We start from the raw sequence: 22,920 nt of genomic DNA on the forward strand, positions 1-22,920 counted from the left end.
AATGAAATGTGTAACGCCGTGGCTCAGTGGCTAAGACGCTGAGCTTGCTGATCAGAAGGTCGGCAGTTCAGTGGTTCGACTCTCTAGCGCCGCGTAACAGGGTGAGTTCCTGTTACTTGTCCCAGCTTCTGCCAACCTAGCAGTTCAAAAGCAGGTAAAAAATGCAAGTAGAAAAATAGGGACCACCTTTGGTAACAGAAGGTAACAGCTTTCCGTGCACCTTTGGTGTTGAGTCATGCCGGCCACATGACCACGGAGACGTCTTCGGACAGCGCTGGCTCTTCGGCTTTGAAACGGAGATGAGAACTGCCCCTGAAGCCACAAATGACTAGCATGCATATACGGGGGTACTTTTACTTTTATTTTAATGAAAAGAAGAACTAGGGGTGATGCGATAGCAGTGTATGTAAGGGGCTGCTACAAAGAAGAGGGGGTCAACTTATTCTCCAATGCACCAGAAATCAGGACAAGAAGCAAGAAACTAATCAAGGACAGAAGCAACCTAGAACTAACTAATTTCCTAACAGCGAGAACAATCAACCAACAACTTGCCTTCAGAAATTGTGGGTGCTTGAACACTAAAAGTTTTTAAGAAGTTTTTAAGAAGAGATTGGACAACCATTTGCTTGAAATGGTATAGGCCATGATGGCGAACCTATGGCAAGCATGCCACAGGTGGTACATGGAGCCATATCAGTGGGTATACGCGCTCAGCTCTGGCGCACATGTGCGTGTCGGCCAGCTGATTTTCAAGTCTTCTGGGGCTACCAAAAGTAGGGTAACCAGCTATTTCCTGACTCTGGAGGGCCTGGGGGGTGGAGAAGGCCCGTTTTTTGCTCTCCCCAGGCTCTAGAGCCTCTCTCTGGTGGGACCGGAAGTCGGCAAACGGGCCATTTCCAGCCTCCGGTTCCCCTCCAGAGGGATGGGGAAGCCCGTTTTTGCACTCCCCAGGCTCCTAAAGAGGCTATGGAGCCTGAGGAGAGCAAATAATGGGACTTCTGGTCCCATCAGAAGTCAGCAAATGGGTCGTTTCTGGGCTCTGGAGGGCCTTCAGGGGTGGTAGGGAAGGCTGTTTTCACCCTCCCCAGGCTCCTAGAGAGGCTCTGGAGCCTGGGGAGAGCAGAAAATGGGCCTACCGGGCCCACCAGACCATCACGTGCCAAAAGTGGGGGGAGCGTGGGGGGCAGGGCGCATATAATTATGGGTGTGGGCACATGCACACTCCCCCCACCCCGCACCTTCCCCGCTTTTGGCACGCAATGGCAAAAAGGCTAGCCATCACTGGTATAGGGTTTCCTGCTTCGGCAGAGTTAGAAGACCTCCAAGGCCTCTTCCAATTCTGTTAGTTTGCTATTCTGTTCAATGGGAGAAGGTTTCATTCTGTTGGCAAAGACTGAAACGTCCAACTACCAAAAAAAAAAAAAGACTTCTTTTTTTTATTTGCATTTATATCCCGCCCTTCTCCGAAGACTCAGGGCGGCTTACACTATGTCAAGCAATAGTCTTCATCCATTTGTATATTATATACAAAGTCAACTTTTGTTGCCCCCAACAATCTGGGTCCTCATTTCACCTACCTTATAAAGGATGGAAGGCTGAGTCAACCTTGGGCCTGGTGGGACTTGAACCTGCAGTAATTGCAAGCAGCTGCTGTTAATAACAGACTGTCTTAGCAGTCTGAGCCACCAGAGGCTACTTGGATGAACGCAACAGTTAAGCTAATCCTCTTTCATTCCAGAGACCGCTGCCAAGTTCCTAAGCGTCTTCAGTCTGCCCAGCTTCCTCTCCTAATGTTCAACCACACGGCGACTTATCGATTGCAAAGGAGGAAGACGCCCGGAATAAACACATAGATGCACACACGAACCTTTGCCCAGGACATAAATAATGCGAAGGAAAGAGGAACACTGGATGTGAAAGCAATCTTGGTTTGGCTGCAAAGCAACAGCTAAAGCAAGAAAAGCCAACTATCTCAGTTATTCATGCCCAGACATATTTACCTAGCGAAGCTGAATAATCTTAAAATAAGTTTTTCCCAAGGCTGCAGATAAGCATGGATAGATTATATATGGGTACCAGGTTGTTGTTGTTTTTTTTGCCCCTTAAAAACTTATAACACAGGTGCAAGATAAGTAGCAAGTTAATCAGCAGAACGTTAAAAAGTGGAAGTTTTTTTTTTTCTTCTTCTAGCCTGTCACTAAATGCTACCTGTCAATTTTCTATCTGTAAAGAAGTCGTGCCTGGAAAGTAAAAAAATATAGAAGGGATAAGAAAGGACAGAGAACATAAGAACCCTTCACAATACAGGTAGTCCTCGACGTACGACCTCAATTGAACCCAAAATTTCTGTCATTAAGCGAGACATTTGTTAAGCAGGTTTTGCCCCATTTTACAACCTTTGTTGCTGCAGTTGTGGAATGAATCACTGGAGGTTGATAAATTAGTAACCTGGTTGTTAAATGAATCCGGCTTCTCTATTGACTTGGCTTGCGAGAAGGTCGCAAAAGGGGATCACGTGACCTTGGGGCACCGCAACGGTCATAAATATGAACCCGTTGTTGAGCGTGTGAATTTTGATCACGTGACCACGGGGACGCTGCAAAAGTGGTAACTTTTTTTTTCAGCGCGTGGTAACTCTGAATGGTCACTAAATGAACTGTTGTAAGTCAAGGCCTTCCCTGTAACTGACAGAAAGGAAAGACACATTCACTTTTAAGGATTGTTTTAAAGGTTCCCCTGGCTGTCATTGTAGCAGCATGATGGTTAAGGAAAGGTTCGAATCTGATTAAAGGGGGGTGGGGGGGAAACCACAAATACTTTTATTTCTACTTGGAAACCACTTCTGAACTTTGTGCTTGAGGTGGGGAAAAATGAAACTTTGATTTGGGGTTTCACCGATTAGACAGACTTTTTGCTATAGAAATGGCTTGTTTATAAGGTAAAGGTAAAGGTTCCCCTCGCACATACAGGCTAGTCGTTCCTGACTCTAGGGGGCGGCGCTCATCTCCGTTTCAAAGTTTAAGAGCCAGCGCTGTCCGAAGACGTCTCCTTGGTCATGTGGCCGGCATGACTCAACGTCAAAGGCGCACAGAACGCTGTTACCTTCCCACCAAAGGTGGTCCCTAGTTTTTCTACTTGCATTTTTACGTGCTTTCGAAACTGCTAGGTTGGCAGAAGCTGGGACTAATAACGGGAGCTCACCCCGTTACACGGCAGCACCAGGGATTCAAACACTGAACTGCCGACTTTTCGATCAACAAGCTCAGCATCCTAGTCCCTTGAGCTACCGCGTCCCATTCGGCTTATTTATAATATTATATAGAAGTAAGAAGCTGAGGGTAGATGTTAATGCCTTATTTTACTGCACCAAAGAAGTCGGAAGTCAATGCCTTTTTTTTCCTTTTCCCACTATCCACTTCCCTTTTCCCTTCCCTAATTTCCCTAATATTTACTTTTGTTTTCTCTTTGTATGTCATATTTTAAACTAATAAAAAACTATGTATGTAAAAAAAAAAAGGCTCTAATTCAGGGGTCTGCAAACTTGGCTCTTTTAAGACTTGTGGACTTCAACTCCCAGAGTTCCAACTCCCAGAGCAAAGCTGGCTGAGGAACTCTGGGAGTTGAAGTCCCCAAGTCTTAAAGGGACCAAAGTTGGAGACCCCTGTTCTAATTCACTCGTGGACATACAAGCTTCCTAGCTGGTTCAATTCTCTCTCGGTGCAATATACAGGTATGTCCTTAACTTTGAAGCATTTGTTTAGTGACGGTCTGAATTACAACGGCACTGAACCAAGTGATTTACACAACCAGTTCTCACACTTAATGACTGTTGCTGTATCCCCACAATCACGTGATCAAAATTCGGGCAACCGGCACATATTTACAAGAGTTGCGTCATTTCCGGGGGGTCATGTCTTCACCACCTGCGACCATCCTGACAAGCAAAGCCAATGCCAAAGCCAGATTTGCTTAACAACCGTGTGATGCGTTTAACAACCGTGACAAAAATGGTCTTAAAAACCAGGCAAGACCTATTTATCAACTGCCTCGCTCAACGATAGAAGTTGTGGTCCCGCTTGTTGTCGTAAGTCGAGGTCGATCTGGAACTGGAGGGGGGGGAAATGGAGGAAGGACTGTGATCTACCCCGTTTCCCCAAAAATAAGACCCAACCGGAAAATAAGTCCTAACATGATTTTTCAGGATGCTCGTAATATAAGCCCTACCCCCAAAATAAGCCCCAGTTAAGATAGTCAGCCAAATGGGTGCATTTAGTACCGTATTTTCCCCAGAATAAGACCTAACCAGAAAATAAGCCCTAATGTATCTTTTGGAGCAAAAATTAATCTAAGACCCGGTTGTATTTTCGGGGAAACAGGGTAAGCTGCTCTAAGAAAAAGCAGGATATAAATTATTAAATCGTGATCCAAGATGTGCCTCATTCAAAACCAGTTTTGCTAAGTTCCACATGCACTAACCCAGTTGGTGAAATGTAAAAATTTTTACTACCGGTTCTGTGGCTTGGTTGAGGGGAGGGAAATGTGACTGCATGGGCGTGGCCAATTTTTTATTTTTTACTTTTAAAAGGATTTTTTTTACAATCTCTTCGGCTGAGGCTCAAGTGCCCACTGATATGGCTACGCGTGCCTTAGGTTCGCCATCACGGGTATAGAGTCTCCTGCTTGGGCAGGGGGTTGGACTAGATGACCTACAAGGTCCCTTTCAACTTTGTTAATCTGAATCTTAAATCTTAAAAATTGCCAGTGTTAAGACACCCCTGGTCCTGCCTCCTCTTTTATCCCACTTGGTTCCCTACAGACCAGGTCTCAGCTGTGATTGGCAAGACTAGCTTCTCTTCTTGTTCAATCTGATGAGCAAAAGAGAAGCAGAAAAGGATATTTTAAAAAACAACAACACCCTTTTCTTTTTTTTAAAAAAAGGAGGCCAAACAATCAGATTAACAGTTGAAACTAGCCCAAGGTGAGCAAAACTCAAATCCTCGCTTTGACACAGTGTGTAGCTTCAGTCCAGCCAGCTGCTCACTTTCTTTTTGTGCCTAATCTCGCCGGAGATACCGTAATAGGGGACTGCACGTCCTGCTTTCAGTTCTCATAGTATGAAAAGAAGTGCCAGACACCCAAAGGCTGGCAAGTTTCAAGGTACAACTGTTCTATTTTGGTGCTATCGGGTTGGTCGGTTGCATGCGTGCAGACAAACTGTCAGATAGAGAACAAAGGACAAAGCCCAGAATAAGCGCCCCTCATCCCACGGATCGTAAAATATGCGGGCAGTCCTCGATTTATGGCCACAACTTAGCCCAATATTTCCATTGCTACGTTCAGCACGTTTTGCCTTATTTTACCAGCTTTCTATACAGAGCCGTGGTGGTTAGAACGCAGCATTGCAGGCTAATTCTGCCGACTGCCAGCAGTTCGCTTCTGACTCGGCCTTCCATCCTTCTGAGGTCAGTAAAAGGAGGAGCCAGATGGTTGGGAGCAATATGATGGCCGCTTAGAGAGGGCTGTAAAGCACCGTGAAGTGGTATATAAGTCTAAGTGCTGTTGCTTAACAGCAAGTTTAAGGGCCGTGAAAATATTTACAGATCCCTCACATCCAGGACATAAACTGTTTTAACTCCTACCCTCAAAACGACGCTATAGAGCACTGCACACCAGAACAACTAGACACAAGAACAGTTTTTTCCCAAAGGCCATCACTCTGCTAAACAAATAATTCCCTCAACACTGTCAAACTATTTACTAAATCTGCACTACTATTAATCTTCTCATCGTTCCCATCACCAATCTCTTTCCGCTTATGACTGTATGACTGTAACTTTGTTGCTGGTAACCCTTATGATTTATATTGATATATTGACCATCAATTGTGTTGTAAATGTTGTACCTTGATGAACGTATCTTTTCTTTTATGTACACTGAGAGCATATGCACCAAGACAAATTCCTTGTGTGTCCAATCACACTTGGCCAATAAAAAATTCTATTCTATTCTATTCTATTGCTTTTTTGTTACAGTTGTTATAAGAATCACTGCACTTGTCAAGTTAGCATCATGGTTGTTAAGTAGATCTGGCTTCCTCATTGATTTTGCTTGCCACAGGGTCAGAAAAAGTGATCACATGATCCCAGGACACTGCAACCCTCATTAATATGACTCAGTCGCCAAGCAGCTGAACTTTGATCATGTGACCATGGGACTAGCAACAGCACTTAAGACTTATATACCGCTTCACAGTGCTTTACAGTCCTCTCTAAGCGGTTTACAGAGTCAGGCTATTGCCCCCAACAATCTGGGTCCTCATTTTACCCACCTTGGAAGGATGGAAGGCTGAGTCAACCTTGAGCTGGTCATGATCAAACTGCTGGCTGTGGGCAGAGTTAGCCTTCAATACTGCTTTCTAACCACTGAGAGGGACGGAGGGAGGGAGGGAAGGGAAGGGAAGGGAAGGAAGGAAGGAAGGACAATAGCAATCGCGCTTAAGACTTATATACCGCTTTATAGTGCTTTACAGCCCTCTCTAACCGGTTTACAGCCTCTTGTCCCCAACAATCTGGGTCCTCATTTTACCCACCTCGGAAGGATGAAAGGCTGAGTCAACCTTGAGCCTGGTGAGATTCGAACTTCTGGCAGTGAGCTAAATTAGCCTGTAATACTGCATTCTGATAGATTAAGATGGACAGATGATAGATAGATAGATAGATAGATAGATAGATAGATAGATAGATAGATAGATAGATAGATAGATAGATAATAGACAGACAGATAGAACAGTGACAGAAATAGAGATAAGACATCAATAGCAATAGTGCTTATATACCACTTCAGAGTGTTTTACAGCCCTCTCTAAGCAGTTTACAGCAGGGGTCTTCAACCTTGGCAACTTTAACCCTGGTGGACTTCAACTCCCAGAATTCCCCAGCCAGCAAAGCTGACTGGGGAATTCTGGGAGTTGAAGTCCACCAGGCTTAAAGTTGTCAAGGTTGGAGACCCCTGGTTTACAGAGTTAGCATATTGCCCCCAACAATCTGGGTCCTTATTTTATCCACCTCGGAAGGCTGAGTCAGCCTCGAGCCCAGTGAGAATCAAACTGTCGGACTGCTGGCAGTCAGCGGAAATCGCCTGCAGTACCGCATTCTAACCACAGGGCTTATGCTGCAATGGTGATCAATGTGAAAAATGGTCAGAAGTCACTTTTTCAGGCCTGTTGTAACTTTGAACAAGCACAAGCGAATGGCTGTAAGCTGAGAACTGCCTGCAATTTGCCATTTCAGAATACCTGTAGCTTCAAGAGAAAGCGGAATTATTTAATTTAATTTCCAGGAGGAAAATATTTTTAACTCCCAGAGGGCAGGATGGGGGAAGGCAAGGGCTGTGTGCGTGCTAACAGCAGATGCGACCAGAGCTAAAAGTGAGCTTAGCCAGGCCACAGACGTGCAGCACCAGTCCATACTTTCCATCATTGCATTGGACTACTGCACTGCTCTCTACATGGGGCTCCCCTTGAAGAGCACCCGGAGACTCCAGTTAGTCCAGAATGCAGCTGCGCGGATGATAGAGGGAGCTGTTCGGAGCTCCCATATAACACCAATCCTGCGCAAGCTGCACTGGCTGCCTGTAGTCTTCCGGGTGCACTTCAAGGTGTTGGTTACCACCTTTAAAGCGCTCCATGGCTTAGGACCGGGTTACTTACGGGACCGCCTACTGCCACCGTTTGCCTCCCACCGACCCGTGCGCTCTCACAGAGAGGGACTCCTTAGGGTGCCGTCAGCCAAGCAATGTCGGCTGGCGGCCCCCAGGGGAAGGGCCTTCTCTGTGGGGGCTCCTACCCTATGGAACGAACTTCCCCCTGGACTTCGACAACTTCCTGACCTTCGGACCTTTCGCCGCGAGCTTAAGACGTACCTATTTTTCCGCGCAGGACTGGCATAGAATTTTTAGATGTTTTTTATGGGTTTTTTAATTTTTAATTAGTTTTTTAGGATTTTAAAGGTATTTTAAATTTGGGCCAAATTTGAATAAGTTTTTTAGCTACTGTTTTATCTGTATTGTGTGTATTTGATTGTTGTTTTTATTTGGCTGTTCACCGCCCTGAGTCCTTTGGGAGAAGGGCGGTATACAAATTAAAATATTATTATTATTATTATCAGATTCAAACACATCTACAGGTGGTCCTTGGCTTACAACATTGAATTATTTAGTGACTGTTCAAAGTCACAACAGCACTGAAAAAAGTTACTTATAACTGTTTTTCACACTTACGACGACCTTGCAACATCCCCATGGTCATGTGATTTACGGTCCGATGCTTGACACCGGGTTCACATTTATGACGGTTGCAATGTCCCGGGGTCACGTGATCATCTTTTGCGCACTTCTGACCTCCATGGGGAAGCCAGATTCATTGAACAGCCGTGTTACTAATTTAACTGCAGGGATTCACTTAACAAATGTGGCAAGGAAAGTCATAAAACGGGGGCAAAACTCACTTAACCGATTTCTCACTTAGCAACATAAATTTTGGGCTCAGTTGCGGTTGTATGTCGAGCACTCTCTGTGTATCTACATCCCCCAGCCTTGTCCTTTGCAGCTTTGCAAGAATTCTTTCATGCCCAATTCTTTCTTTTCCTTCTCTCAATATAACTAGGATATGTAAGGGGCTGAGTCAGACAGAGAGCAAGGAGAATACGGAGAGAGGTTTAAAATCCCCTTTGACGGGAATCCCAAACCATGTTAAAAGCCTCCTCACCAGCTACCTCTCTTGCCAAAAAAAAAAACCCCTGCCTTTAGCCAAAAGTTAAAAACAAACAAACAAACCAAAATTTTATTTGAGAACCAGTTTGGTGTAGTGGTTAAAACAACAAACGGCTACAAACTAGGAGACCATGAGTTCTAGTCTTAGGCACAAAGCCAGCTGGGTAATCTCGAGCCAGTCACTTTCTCTCAGCCCTAAGAAGGAGACAATGGCAAACCATTTCTAATCCCCCCCCCAAAAAAAACCCCACATGTCCAGGCATGTCTCCAAGAATCGGATGAAACAGAAGAACAAAAACAACCAAAAAATACTGCATTTAAACTTTTTAGACCAGGGGTCTCCAAGCTTGGCAACTTTAAGACTTGTGGACTTCAGCTCCCAGAATTCCTCAGCCAGCAAAAATTCTGGGAGTTGAAGTCCACAAGTCTTACAGTTGCCAAGGTTGGAGACCCCTGTTTTAGACCAAACTTTTTAGACTTTTGGCTCAAGCATGCATTTGAGGATCAACCTCTTAATTCTTTCTTTTCCTTCTCTCAATATAACTAGGATATGTAAGGGGCTGAGTCAGACAGAGAGCAGGGAGAATACGGAGAGAGGTTTAAAATCCCCTTTAACGGGAATCCCAAACCATGTTAAAAGCCTCCTCACCAGCCACCTCTCTTGCCAAAAAAAAAACCCTGCCTTTAGCCAAAAGTTAAAAACAAACAAACAAACCAAAATTTTATTTGAGAACCAGTTTGGTGTAGTGGTTAAAACAACAAACGGCTACAAACTAGGAGACCATGAGTTCTAGTCTTAGGCACAAAGCCAGCTGGGTAATCTCGAGCCAGTCACTTTCTCTCAGCCCTAAGAAGGAGACAATTTCTAACCCAACCCCCCCTCACAAAAAAAAATCACACATGTCCAGGCATGTCTCCAAGAATGATGAAACAGAAGAACAAAAACAACCAAAAAATACTGCATTTAAACTTTTTAGACCAGGGGTCTCCAAGCTTGGCAACTTTAAGACTTTTGGACTTCAGCTCCCAGAATTCCTCAGCCAGCAAAAATTCTGGGAGTTGAAGTCCACAAGTCTTACAGTTGCCAAGGTTGGAGACCCCTGTTTTAGACCAAACTTTTTAGACTTTTGGCTCAAGCATGCATTTGAGGATCAACCTCTTAATTCTTCTTTTTCCCCTCCCCCCATGTCTTCCCATTTCTTTTTGTATCTTATATTTTATTCTATAATCTAATAAAACGTTTTAATTTAATTTTACCATATTAATGTTTGCAGGGGAACTATTCTGTGACCCACTTTTTAAAAAAAAAATCACACTGCAAACCAGCTTGAATTCCAGTGGCCCCATTAAAAGCTGAACTTAAGCAAACCCAAAGGTAACATTTTTTATATACACTTTGTATCTCTGTTTTCTGACATCAAATAGAATATATTTTGCCTACTCAAAGGATACTGAATTGCACTTTAAAAAAAAAAGTAAACAAACACAACTATCTTGGAAAGTAGGAGGGTTAGCCTCTTTTGCCTCACAATCCAGCACTTTTGCAGCTAAGTCCACTTGTGCACCTGATAAGAGAATGAAAAGTTCAAGATTTTGCCTGCTGACTGCTGTGCAGGGAAAGGCTGAATAGACCAAGCGACCAAGGACTGCAGACAGTTCAGCTTTGGATAAAAGTTTGGGCTGGACGTTCCCTGTTCCTAAAAGGATCAGAAGGCCTTGGCTTCGGAATCGAGAAAAGGACCTATTGATAGCAACAGCGCTTAAGACTTATATACCGCTTCACGGTGCTTTACAGCCCTTTCTAAGCAGTTTGCAGAGTCGGCTTCTTGCCCCCCAACAATCTGGGTCCTCATTTTACCCACCTCGGAAGGATGGAAGGCGGAGTCAACCTTGAGCCAGTCAGGATCGAACTGCTAGCAGTGGGCAGAGGGAAGGAAGGAGGGAAGGAAGGAAGGAAGGAAGGAAGGACAATAGCAGTAGCACTTAGACTTATATATCGCTTCAAAGTGCTTTACAGTCTGCTCTAAGCGGTTTAGAGTCAGCTTATGACCCCCCCAACAATCTGGGTCCTCATTTTACCCATCTCGGAAGGATGGAAGGCAGAGTCAAACTTGAGCCACTCAGGATCAAACTGCTGGCAGTGGGCAGAGGGAAGGAAGGAAGGAAGGGAAGAAGAGAGGAATGAAGGAAGGAAGGAAGGAAGGAAGGAAGGAAGGAAGGAGGGGGAGGGAGGGAGGGGAAGGAGGAGGAGGAAGGAGGGAAGGAAGGAAGGAAGGAAGGAAGGAAGGAAGGAAGGAAGGAAGGAAGGAAGGAAGGAAGGAAGGACAATAGCAGTAGCACTTAGACTTATATACCGCTTCAAAGTGCTTTATAGCCCTCTCTAAGCGGTATAGAGTTAGCCTATGGCCCCCCAACAATCTGGATCCTCATTTTACCCATCTCGGAAGGATGGAAGGCAGAGTCAAACTTGAGCCACTCAGGATCAAACTGCTGGCAGTGGGCAGAGGGAAGGGAAGAAGAGAGGAAGAGAGGAAGGAAGGAAGGAAGGAAGGAAGGAAGGAAGGAAGGAAGGAAGGAAGGAAGGAAGGAAGGACAATAGCAATAGCACTTAGACTTCTATACCGCTTCACAGTGCTTTACAGCCCTCTCTAAGCGGTTTACAGAGTCAGCCTCTTGCCCCCAACAATCTGGGTCCTCATTTTACACACTTCGGAAGGATGGAAGGTTGAGTCAACCTTGAGCCTGGTGAGAGTTGAACCGCTGGAGTGAGCAGTCAGTTAGACTGCACTCCTGTATTCTAACCCTTGTGCCAATACAAGATTCCAGCACAACCGTACACCCCGGGGGGTCGGCTGGAAAAGCGAGGGTCCAAGGCCGGATCAGCTGTGATCCTCTCTGCCCATTGGTTAGGTCGCAAGAGATCTCTCTGCCCTGGAGTGCAATTTCAAGTGGCTCTCTAGAAAAATCCATTTGGAAGAAAAGGAGGGGCGACCAAAAAGGCTGAAAGCGGAACTTTGCCAAGCCCTTGCCCCAACCCTACGCCCACTTCCTCGGCTGCCAACCGCCAGCAACTCTCCCCGGACGGACTTCAAGCGAGTCAAAGCGAACCTGTTTCCGACTTCTTTGGCTTGGTCTTAAAGCGCCGGCGGGAGCCGCACCCTGGCGCCCAAAGCGTCGGACCCTGGGCTCCGCTGGCACCCACCGTCGCTCCGGAGCCCCGGGAGGGAAGGCCGGCTGCAGCTCATCTTCCACACCGGGCCCTCCTCGGCTTCTTCCGACCCATTGCGCCACCTTCCCGTCCTTCCAGCGGCGCGCCCGCCCCAAGCTCCAGCCCCTACGCGGGTGGGTGTGTTCGGGTGCGCGCAGCACGCACACCACCCCATCCCTCCTCCTCCTCCTCCTCCTCCTCCTTTTCCCCGAAAAGGGCATCTACTCGGTCCCTCCCCGAAAAGGGCATCCATCCAACCCTCTCCAACGCGACGTTCCCACGGGGGTCCCACGCGCTTTCCTCGGCCGGCCCGGCTGCTGCACAAACACACACACACAGAGAGAGAGAGAGAGAGAGAGAGAAAGAGACAGACAGACACAGACACACACAGATACACAAACACACAGACAGACACAAACACACACACACACCAAGGGGTCCCACGAGCTTTCCACGGCCGGGCCGGCTGCTGCACAAACACACAGAGAGACAGAGAGAGAGACACAGACACACACAGACAGCTACAGACACACACACACGCGCGCACAGATACAGACACACAAACACACAGACAGATAGACACACAAACACACAGACAGACACACACAGAGACAGACACACAAACACAAACACACAGACAGATAGACACACAAACACACAGACAGACACACACAGAGACAGACACACAAACACAAACACACAGACAGATAGACACACACAGAGAGACAGCTACAGACACACAAACACAGAGACAGACAGACAGATATTATAGACACACAGACACACCCCAAGGGGTCCCACGCGCTTTTCTCGGCCGGCCCGACTGCTGCACACACACACACACGCGCGCTCGCGCACACAGGCACACACAGCTGATCGGCCAGACTCACCGCCCTGCTGGGTTCGTGGCGGGCGTGGAGGCTCCAGCCGGCGGGTCCCCCGCACATGGCCAGGGAGATTGCAAGCGTCGTCCAGGCTGGATGTAAGCGCCCGGCTGCCGTCCGCCCCCCCACCCCCCCCACCCCCGGACGATCGCGCTGCCGTCTCTCCGCCGCGGCTTTTTCTTTTCTTTTCTTTTTTTCTTTTTCTTTCCTTTTTTTCCGGGTTCGTTACGCTTCCCATTCGCCAGAGCCGGCCCCGGATGTTGAGCGCAGGCAGCGCCCGCGAAGCCTCGGCCGTCGCCTGCCTGGGTGCCGCCCCGTCGGTGCCCCGAGTCCGCAGCCCTCGGTGGGGACGGCAGCCCGGAGCATCCTCGCTTTTGGCCCCCCTTCCTCCTCGCCGGCAAGAACCGGACGGGCTTTGGATGAAGTTGCCATACTTTGGAAACTTAGAGGCTCTGCTCAGCCGCTGAGATTTTAAAATCTAGAGTGCGCCGAAAGGGGCTCCCCAGATCCTGGCTTTTTACAGGTGGTCCTCGACTTTCCTTCTAAAGGTCGTAAAATGGGGGCAAAACGGACTTCCCAACGGCCTTTCTTGGCTACGGAAAGTTTTAAGGCACAGGTGTGAATGATTGCAGCTGCTAAGTTAGTAACACGGTTGTTAAGTGAAGCTGGCTTCCGGGGTGACTTTGCTTCATGGAAGGTCCTAAAAAAGTTGACCGCATTTACAGGTAGATTAACAGATTGGAAGGGACCTTGTAGGTCAGTGAGGGTTAACCTTTTTGGTGCCGAGTGCCCAAAGCACACACGCATGCGCAAATGCAGGCGCCTGCGCCGAAATGCAATGTGAACACCCCTGCACATCCGCCCCGCACATGCGTCCCAGTGCATGCATCCCCGCACATGCGTCCAGTGGTGAGATTCAAATAATTTAACAACCGGTTCTCTGCCCTAATGATTTCTTCCAACAACCAGTGTGCCAAACTGCTCAGAAAGTTAACAACCGGTTCTCCTGAAGTGGTGCGAACTGGCTAAAGCCCACCACGTCCCAGTGCATGCATCCCCCACATATCCGTCCCACCCCGCCCCCCTTGGCTTTCCAGGTCCAAGCGGGAGATATGCCCTGTTTTGGGCTTGGAAAGCCGCCGGCACCAACCTGGAAGCCAAAACGGGGCGCGAGGGTACCGCATGAGCCCCCCCCACACCTTATTTTGGGTCTGGAAAGCCTCCTGCACCAACTTGCACCCCCCCACATGCATGCGCCCCTTCCCCTGCACATGTACACACGTATCCCCTACATGCGCCCAACCCCTGCGCATGCACGGCAGAGATCCAAAAACCATCTGGCCAGCGGGAGGTACGCCCACATGCGCAGTGGAGCTGGGCTGGGGCAACGGTTGGTGTGCCCACAAAGAGGGCTCTGTGCGCCACCTGTGGCACGCATGCCATAGGTTTACCATCACAGTTGTAGGTCATCTAGTTCAGGGGTCTCCAAGCTTGGCAACTTTAAGACTTGTGGACTTCAACTCCCAGCAAAGCTGGCTGAGGAATTCTGGGAGTTGAAGTCCACAAGTCTTAAAGTTGCCAAAGTTGGAGACCCCTGGTCTAGCTCAAACCCATCCACCCCCAAGCAGGAGACCCTACACCATTTCTGACAGATGGCAATCCAGACTCTTCTTGAAAACCTCCAGTGATGAAGCTCTCACAACTTCATCTCCCATTAGGACCCCAGGACACAGCGGCCATCACAAAATGCATGCCTGTTGCTAAGCGGCTGAATTTTGATCATGTGATGAGCCGGTTGTAAGTGTCAAAAACAGCCACAAGACAAGTCAGTTTTTTTTCAGTGCCATTGGCTAGGATGTTGAGCTTGTCGATCGAAAGGTCGGCAGCTCAGCGGTTTGAATCCCTAGTGCTGCCGTGTAACGGGGTGAGCTCCTGTTACTTGTCCCAGCTTCTGCCAACCTAGCAGTTTCGAAAGCATGTGAAAAATGCAAGTAAAAAAAATAGGGACCACCTTTGGTGGGAAGGTAACAGCATTCCATGCGCTTTTGGCGTTGAGTCATGCCGGCCAAATGACCACGGAGACGTCTTCGGACAGCGCTGGCTCTTCGGCTTTGAAACGGAGATGAGCACCGCCCCCTGGAGTCGGCAACGACTAGCACGTATGTGCGAGGGGAACCTTTACCTTTTAATGTCACCAAACGAATGGTTATAAGTTGAGGACTATATCTGTAATATGCAATGCCAGTGCGTGCAGTGGTGGGATTCAAGTAATTAAACAACAACTGGAAATTTTGAGTTGTTCGGAGAACCGGTGGTAAAAATTCTGACTGGCCCCGGCCCCATCTATTCTCTGCCTGCCAAGTCCCAGCTGATCAGGAGGAAATGGGGATTTTGCAATAACCTTCCCCTGGAGTGGGGTGGGAATGGAGATTTTACAGTATCCTTCCCCTGCCACGCCCATCAAGCCACAGAACCGGTAGTAAAAAAAATTGAAACCCATCACTGGATGCAAACTAACTGAATCCCACCTCTGAGCATGTGGCTTAATGAGATGATCCAGTTTAGATAACAAACTGAGACGAAATTAGGCTTGTTTGGTTTTCATTGAGCTGTTGTGACTTGTAAACCATTTGTTTTAATAGGATGGGAGTTGTGTAAACATTGCTTTTGACTTAAGACCGAAAGAGCCTGTGAGGTCCCCATATTGGGGTGTAGGACTAAGCCTGCAGAGAGCTATGTTTCAAGTTCCCTTTTACAGAGTTTCCTATCCCCATAAATGCTTGGAAAATTTGCCCAGAATTTCCCAACACGTAGTATTTCTTAACGCAGAATTTCCAGGAAGTATTTACTGGAAAAACTAAAATCTATAAGTACTTTTGCATTGTGGGGATAATTGAAAACGGGATGACTATGCTGTTAAAAGAAATATTTATGTACTCGCTTACTGGTTTACTACTTTGAAAATCTACACAGTGACAGAAGTATCTTGGGCAGATTGTGTCTTGAACCTACGTATTAGTAGTGGTCTTTGGCAATAGGCTATCCACTTTTCAATAGCAATCTTGACAGATAGCTAAGTAAGTAAACTTGATAGGAAATTAAAAAGCTGGAAATTAAAAAGGGAAATTGAGAATCCAAAAACTCTACACTACTAACCAGAGCATCCAAACATTTGCTAGACCTATTCTTGAATACAGCTCACCTGTCTGGCACCCATACCACATCTCAGACATTAATACAATAGAACGTGTCCAGAAATATTTTACAAGAAGAGTTCTCCGCTCCTCTGAAAGAAACAAAATACCTTATAACACCAGACTTGAAATCCTGGGATTAGAAAACTTAGAACTCCGCCGACTCCGACATGACCTGTGTTTAACACACAGAATCATCTATTGCAATATACTTCCTGTAAAAGACTACTTCAGCTTCAATCGCAATAATACAAGAGCAAACAATAGATTCAAACTTAATGTCAACCGCTTCAAACTTGATTCCAGAAAATATGACTTCTGTAACAGAGTTGTTAACACTTGGAACTCACTACCTGACTCTATAGTCTCAACTCAAAATCCCAAAAACTTCAACCAAAAACTGTCTACTATTGACCTCACCCCATTCCTAAGAGGACTATAAGGGGCGTGCATAAGAGCACAAAAGTGCCTACCGTTCCTGTCCTATTGTTCCCTTTCATTATATCTAATTAATATAGTTGATGCATACTTTTGCTCATATATATGTTCTTTTCTTTTATGATGTGTTGTTGTTTTATGTCTATGTTTACGTATACTGTTGTGACAAAAAAAAAAATTACTAAGAGAGGACTAACGTTTTATTTAAGTTTGAATTGTGCCATCAATACAAACCAACCTTCCCAGCATTAAAAGTCTCCGTATGCATTATATACGGTGAGATTTATATCACTTGTGCAATGAGATTACAGTGCCTGTGACACAGTGGTGCATTGCCCCCGGTTCAAACCGGTTCTTGAGAACTGGCAGTAAAACTGGGGGGAGGCTCCGCACACTGATTACAACATCATCAGGAAGTTTCTGTGCATGCACAGAAGCAAGTATGTGTGTGCGATCCTGCTGTGAACCGGTACTAAAGGTAAGTAGAGGCAGGGGTAAAATGCTCCTGGATTGGACCAGATCACGCGATCCGGTAGCGATTGTGGCCGGTAATTCGGGGATCTGATAACGATGGCGGAACAAAGCTTTTAAGCTTTTAACCAGAAAGTAATGTGTTTTTTACGTTTTGCGCATGCAAAATCTTACTTCTGAACCAGTAAGAAAAGTAAGTAGATTTCACCCCTGAGTAGAACTCACCCCTGCGGTGACATCATTGTGACGTGAACTGAATGCCTATGAACTTTTTAAAATATATATATATATATATAGGAGAACCGGTGGTAAAAATTCTGACTGGCCCCGGCCCCATCTATTCTCTGCCTGCCAAGTCCCAGCTGATCAGGAGGAAATGGGGATTTTGCAATAACCTTCCCCTGGAGTGGGGTGGGAATGGAGATTTTACAGTATCCTTCCCCTGCCACGCCCATCAAGCCACAGAACCGGTAGTAAAAAAAATTGAAACCCATCACTGGATGCAAACTAACTGAATCCCACCTCTGAGCATGTGGCTTAATGAGATAATCCAGTTTAGATAACAAACTGAGACGAAATTAGGCTTGTTTGGTTTTCATTGAGCTGTTGTGACTTGTAAACCGTTTGTTTTAATAGGATGGGAGTTGTGTAAACATTGCTTTTGACTTAAGACCGAAAGAGCCTGTGAGGTCCCCATATTGGGGTGTAGGACTAAGCCTGCAGAGAGCTATGTTTCAAGTTCCCTTTTACAGAGTTTCCTATCCCCATAAATGCTTGGAAAATTTGCCCAGAATTTCCCAACACGTAGTATTTCTTAACGCAGAATTTCCAGGAAGTATTTACTGGAAAAACTAAAATCTATAGGTACTTTTGCATTGTGGGGATAGTTGAAAACGGGATGACTATGCTGTTAAAAGAAATATTTATGTACTCGCTTACTGATTTACTACTTTGAAAATCTACACAGTGACAGAAGTATCTTGGGCAGATTGTGTCTTGAACCTACTTATTAGTAGTGGTCTTTGGCAGTAGGCTATCCACTTTTTAATAGCAATCTTGACAGATAGCTAAGTAAGTAAACTTGATAGGAAATTAAAAAGCTGGAAATTAAAAAGGGAAATTGAGAATCCAAAAACTCTACACTACTAACCAGAGCATACAAAACATTTGCTAGACCTATTCTTGAATACAGCTCACCTGTCTGGAACCCATACCACATCTCAGACATTAATACAATAGAACGTGTCCAGAAATATTTTACAAGAAGAGTTCTCCGCTCCTCTGAAAGAAACAAAATACCTTATAACACCAGACTTGAAATCCTGGGATTAGAAAACTTAGAACTCCACCGACTCCGACATGACCTGTGTTTAACACACAGAATCATCTATTGCAATATCCTTCCTGTAAAAGACTACTTCAGCTTCAATCGCAATAATACAAGAGCAAACAATAGATTCAAACTTAATGTCAACCGCTTCAAACTTGATTCCAGAAAATATGACTTCTGTAACAGAATTGTTAACGCTTGGAACTCACTACCTGACTCTATAGTCTCAACTCAAAATCCCAAAAACTTCAACCAAAAACTGTCTACTATTGACCTCACCCCATTCCTAAGAGGACTATAAGGGGCATGCATAAGAGCACAAAAGTGCCTACCGTTCCTGTCCTATTGTTCCCTTTCATTATATCTAATTAATATAGTTGATGCATACTTTTGCTCATATATATGTTCTTTTCTTTTATGATGTGTTGTTGTTTTATGTCTATGTTTACGTATACTGTTGTGACCAAAAAAAAAAAATTACTAAGAGAGGACTAACATTTTATTTAAGTTTGAATTGTGCCATCAATACAAACCAACCTTCCCAGCATTAAAAGTCTCCGTGTGCATTATATAGGGTGAGATTTATATCATTTGTGCAATGAGATTACAGTGCCTGTGACACAGTGGTGCATTGCCCCCGGTTCAAACCGGTTCTTGAGAACTGGCAGTAAAACTGGGGGGAGGCTCCGCACACTGATTACAACATCATCAGGAAGTTTCTGTGCATGCACAGAAGCAAGTATGTGTGTGCGATCCTGCTGTGAACCGGTACTAAAGGTAAGTAGAGGCAGGGGTAAAATGCTCCTGGATTGGACCAGATCACGCGATCCGGTAGCGATTGTGGCCGGTAGTTCGGGGATCTGATAACGATGGCGGAACAAAGCTTTTAAGCTTTTAACCAGAAAGTAATGTGTTTTTTACGTTTTGCACATGCAAAATCTTACTTCTGAACCAGTAAGAAAAGTAAGTAGATTTCACCCCTGAGTAGAACTCACCCCTGCGGTGACATCATTGTGACGTGAACTGAATGCCTATGGACTTTTTTTAATATATATATAGGAGAAATTTTTGGAACACATTAAGGTCCATTCAGTTTTATTTGTCAATACTGTTTTCTAGCCAGGCATTATTTATTTATCAAAATCAATTGCATAACATTATGCATCTAGCTAGCTCGACCCATTGTGGCTATTAGCAAACTTAGTTTAACACCACGTGTGAAATTGAGACACTGGAGGTATCATCCCTAGGTGAAGTTTGGCCTCTGAAGCTATGTCTCTTTTTTTTTTCCAGCAGGAGACTGGTTTTCCCGATGGCACATTCCAAACAGGGCAATATGCCAAGAAGACTCAGCAAAGTTGAGAAGAAGAAGAAAAAAGCCTGGAAAATCTGTTTATCCTGCTGGAGGATGATAACTTCCAGGGCAAACAAATGTGCATGAAAAATATATCCTGCTTCTTGGAATCTTTGCCTTTAGCGAAGAGGAGAAATCCAGCAGGTTCTGACAGGTTCTGGAGAACCGGTAGCAGAAATTTTGAGCAGTTCGGAGAACCGGTAGCGGAAATTTTGAGTAGTTCAGAGAACCGGCAAATACCACCTCTGGCTGGCCCTAGAGTGGGGAGGGAATGGAGATTTTGCAATATCCTTCCCCTGCCAAGCCCACCAAACCATACCACGCCCACCAAGCCATACCCACAGAACCAGTAGTAAAAAAAATTGGATTTCACCACTGGTTTAGAGACAGATTGCAAAAAACGAGGCCATTCTCTGCACCCCCAAAAATGTCCAGAATGTGAGCCGTGAGTGACAACTATTATACCCCTGGATTTTGCCAGTCTGTCCCAGTAACTCCTAGACAACCAGCAGAAGAAATTATCTGAGTAAGATGGAGGTTGGTATTATCAACATTCTGAAAACTTACCATTTGTGTTGTATCTTTTCTTTTATGTACACTGAGAGCATATGCACCAAGACAAATTCCTTGTGTCTCCAATCACATTTGGCCAATGAAAAATTCTATCCTATCCTATCCTATCCTATCCTATCCTATCCTATCCTATCCTATCCTATCCTATCCTATTATTGTTCATTAGTTTTTGCAACAGCCTTGAAATGCATGCCTGCCTATCTTGAGACAGGATAGATCATAAGCTACATGGGTGAGAGAACTTAGGTCGTAAGTTGTAAGTACTATTTGTTCTAAGAACTATTGTGGATGCCGTTCTATTTCCCTGCCCGTCTCTGGTTCTTAGGTGGTTTGCATTAGTTTATATCCTAGTTTTCTTTCAAGATCAGTTTTTTTCTTGGCTGACAGTATTAGCTAATGGCAGTGAATAGGGATTCCATTCAGGACGCCGGAATTTCAGCACCAGTGAATCGGTTATTAAACCAGGGTTTATTAAATGAACTAAAAAACCTTTTATCTTTGCAGAAACTGCAATGTCAGAACTTGCAGGAACTTTTTCCTCCTTTGTTTCTTCTGCTAAAGAGCCGCCCTCCTCTTTCAGAGAAGACGCAGCTTCCTCACTTAAGTTTAGTTCTTTAGGATTCTCTTTTGAATTTCTTTTCTTTTTCTTTCTTTTTTTCCCCCCTTTTTCAGAAATCACTTCCTGCTTCCTCCCTAGTAACCGTCACGTTCCCTACTTTTAAAATCCGAAGCCCGGTTGCCTTTTGCCGGTCTTGTGACTGCCTGAGATCTACATTTAAAAACATATTTTTCCTTGCAAACATCAGAGATCACACATTATGCTGCAGAACTATTTATAGACCTTTGGAAAGTTAGTCGCTTCTTACCACACGCAGCCTCTTTGCTTGAAGTGCCGCTCGCCACCATCCAGTTGTGCCAGAGTTCGGCGCAGCTAACGCCTGCCTGTAAAGACGGCTGAACAAAAAAAATATAATAATAGAAAAAGACAAGAAGGCTGTGTGGGTTTGGGGATTTTGACTATTCATGCTTCTGAACGCAGCGCATTCTGCTCATCTTTGCATAAGTCTCTTTTGTGGCTTGAGCATGTGATCCAATTTAGCAAAGTTGCTATGCAACCATCCGTCCTCTTTGGCTTGGATCTAACAGAATTGGTCAGGCAGAAGTCAAGGTCATTCATGCCTAGAAGATTTGAAGTGGGGCTGGAATTCCGGAAGAGGAAGGAAGGAAGGAAAGAAGGAAGAAAGGAAGGAAGGAAGGAAGGAAGGAAGGAAGGGGAAGGGAAGGGAAGGTTTTGATTTTTTTCAGCAGGTTGGACGGAAGGAAGGAAGGAAGGAAGGAAGGAAGGAAGGAAGGAAGGAAGGAAGGAAGGGGAAGGGAAGGTTTTGATTTTTTTCAGCAGGTTGGACTGAAGGAAGGAAAAGGAAAGAAAAGGAAAGGAAAGATTGTCATGATTTTTTTCAACAGGTTAGAAGGAAGGGAGGGAGGGAGGGAGGGAGGGAGGGGAAGGGAAGGGAAGATTATCTTGATTTTTTTCAGTAGGTTGGACGGAAGGAAGGAAGGAAGGAAAGAAGGAAGGAAGGAAGGAAGGAAGGAAGGAAGGAAGGAAGGAAGGAAGGAAGGAAGGGGAAGGGAAGGTTTTGATTTTTTTCAGCAGGTTGGACTGAAGGAAGGAAAAGGAAAGAAAAGGAAAGGAAAGATTGTCATGATTTTTTTCAACAGGTTAGAAGGAAGGAAGGAAGGGAGGGAGGGAGGGGAAGGGAAGGGAAGGGAAGGGAAGGGAAGATTATCTTGATTTTTTTTCAGCAGGTTGGATGGAAGGAAGGAAGGAAGGAAGGAAGGAAGGAAGGAAGGAAGGAAGGAAGGAAGGAAGGAAGGAAGGAAGGAATCATTGTGATTTTTATCAGCATGATTCTAAAGATCTAAGCGGGTGGATTTTCACAACCTGATTTCTTACTAACTTAATATTCTATGTATTTAAAGACATAGGATTACTTCTTAGCCCTACCCAACAATTAAAAAAAAACACATGACACCTTATTGTAACCATAGTCACTTTAGTTCTTCAAAATAATAGTAACGGATAGAGTATAAATCAGAGTGCTGGGAATCCACATAACTGAAAGTTGTTAAGTTTGAAAAACCATGGTACAGATACCGAAAAGTGAAATATTGACACACAGTGTGTGTATGCACAAACACACTCACCAAAAAGAGGAACTTTCAGTAGCTCGTTTCCCGTCCCTTTCCTTTTTCACCAGCTAGTAAGCTCTGATCGACTTTACTGTTTGGTCATGCTTTTCTCCCTGAGCTATAATTTGTATTTTTCTCTCCTTTCCATCACTTGCAGACCGTTTTACATTGTTTAAAAGAATATAAGGCTCCCACAAAAATGGTGTGTGTGTGTGTGTGCAAATGGTGTGTTTCTATGCATGCACATTGGGTTGAAATAGAATATAGAATTCTATATGGCCAAGTATGATTGGACACACGAGGAATTTGTCTTCGGTGCAAAAGTTCTCAGTGCATATAAAAGATATAAGTGATAAATCATGAGCATTGTCATAAAAATACATTCCTCATGAATCATAGGATACAACACTTAGTGACAGTCATAGGATACTAAATAAGCAATCAACACAAACCATACTAGGAAACTAAATAAAACAATATAAATAGTAAAGATACAAGCAACAAAGTTA

The 22,920-nt window shown here is 45.1% G+C and overlaps 1 protein-coding gene across 5 annotated transcripts in view; it reads right to left on the minus strand.

Moving 5' to 3' along the window:
• The window catches only part of PLEKHA2 (pleckstrin homology domain containing A2), a 115,725-nt gene extending 94,511 nt beyond the window's left edge, over positions 1–21,214 (minus strand). The window contains exon 1 of one of the 5 annotated variants that reach the window (XM_058194486.1): positions 21,088–21,214. Coding sequence is in view for 1 of the 5 variants with exons in the window: in XM_058194485.1 (XP_058050468.1) it covers positions 11,878–12,198 (321 nt within the window). In the remaining 4 variants the exon portion in view is untranslated. Of the gene's footprint in view, positions 1–11,877; positions 12,214–12,867; positions 12,988–21,087 lie in introns of those variants that run through there. The other 4 variants (XM_058194488.1, XM_058194485.1, XM_058194489.1 and 1 more) reach the window with 4 other exon arrangements.
• Between the last annotated feature and the right edge of the window lie 1,706 nt (positions 21,215–22,920).

The sequence above is a fragment of the Ahaetulla prasina genome, chromosome 9 (genome assembly GCF_028640845.1).
Source record: "Ahaetulla prasina isolate Xishuangbanna chromosome 9, ASM2864084v1, whole genome shotgun sequence".
Taxonomy (NCBI): Eukaryota; Metazoa; Chordata; class Lepidosauria; order Squamata; family Colubridae; genus Ahaetulla; species Ahaetulla prasina.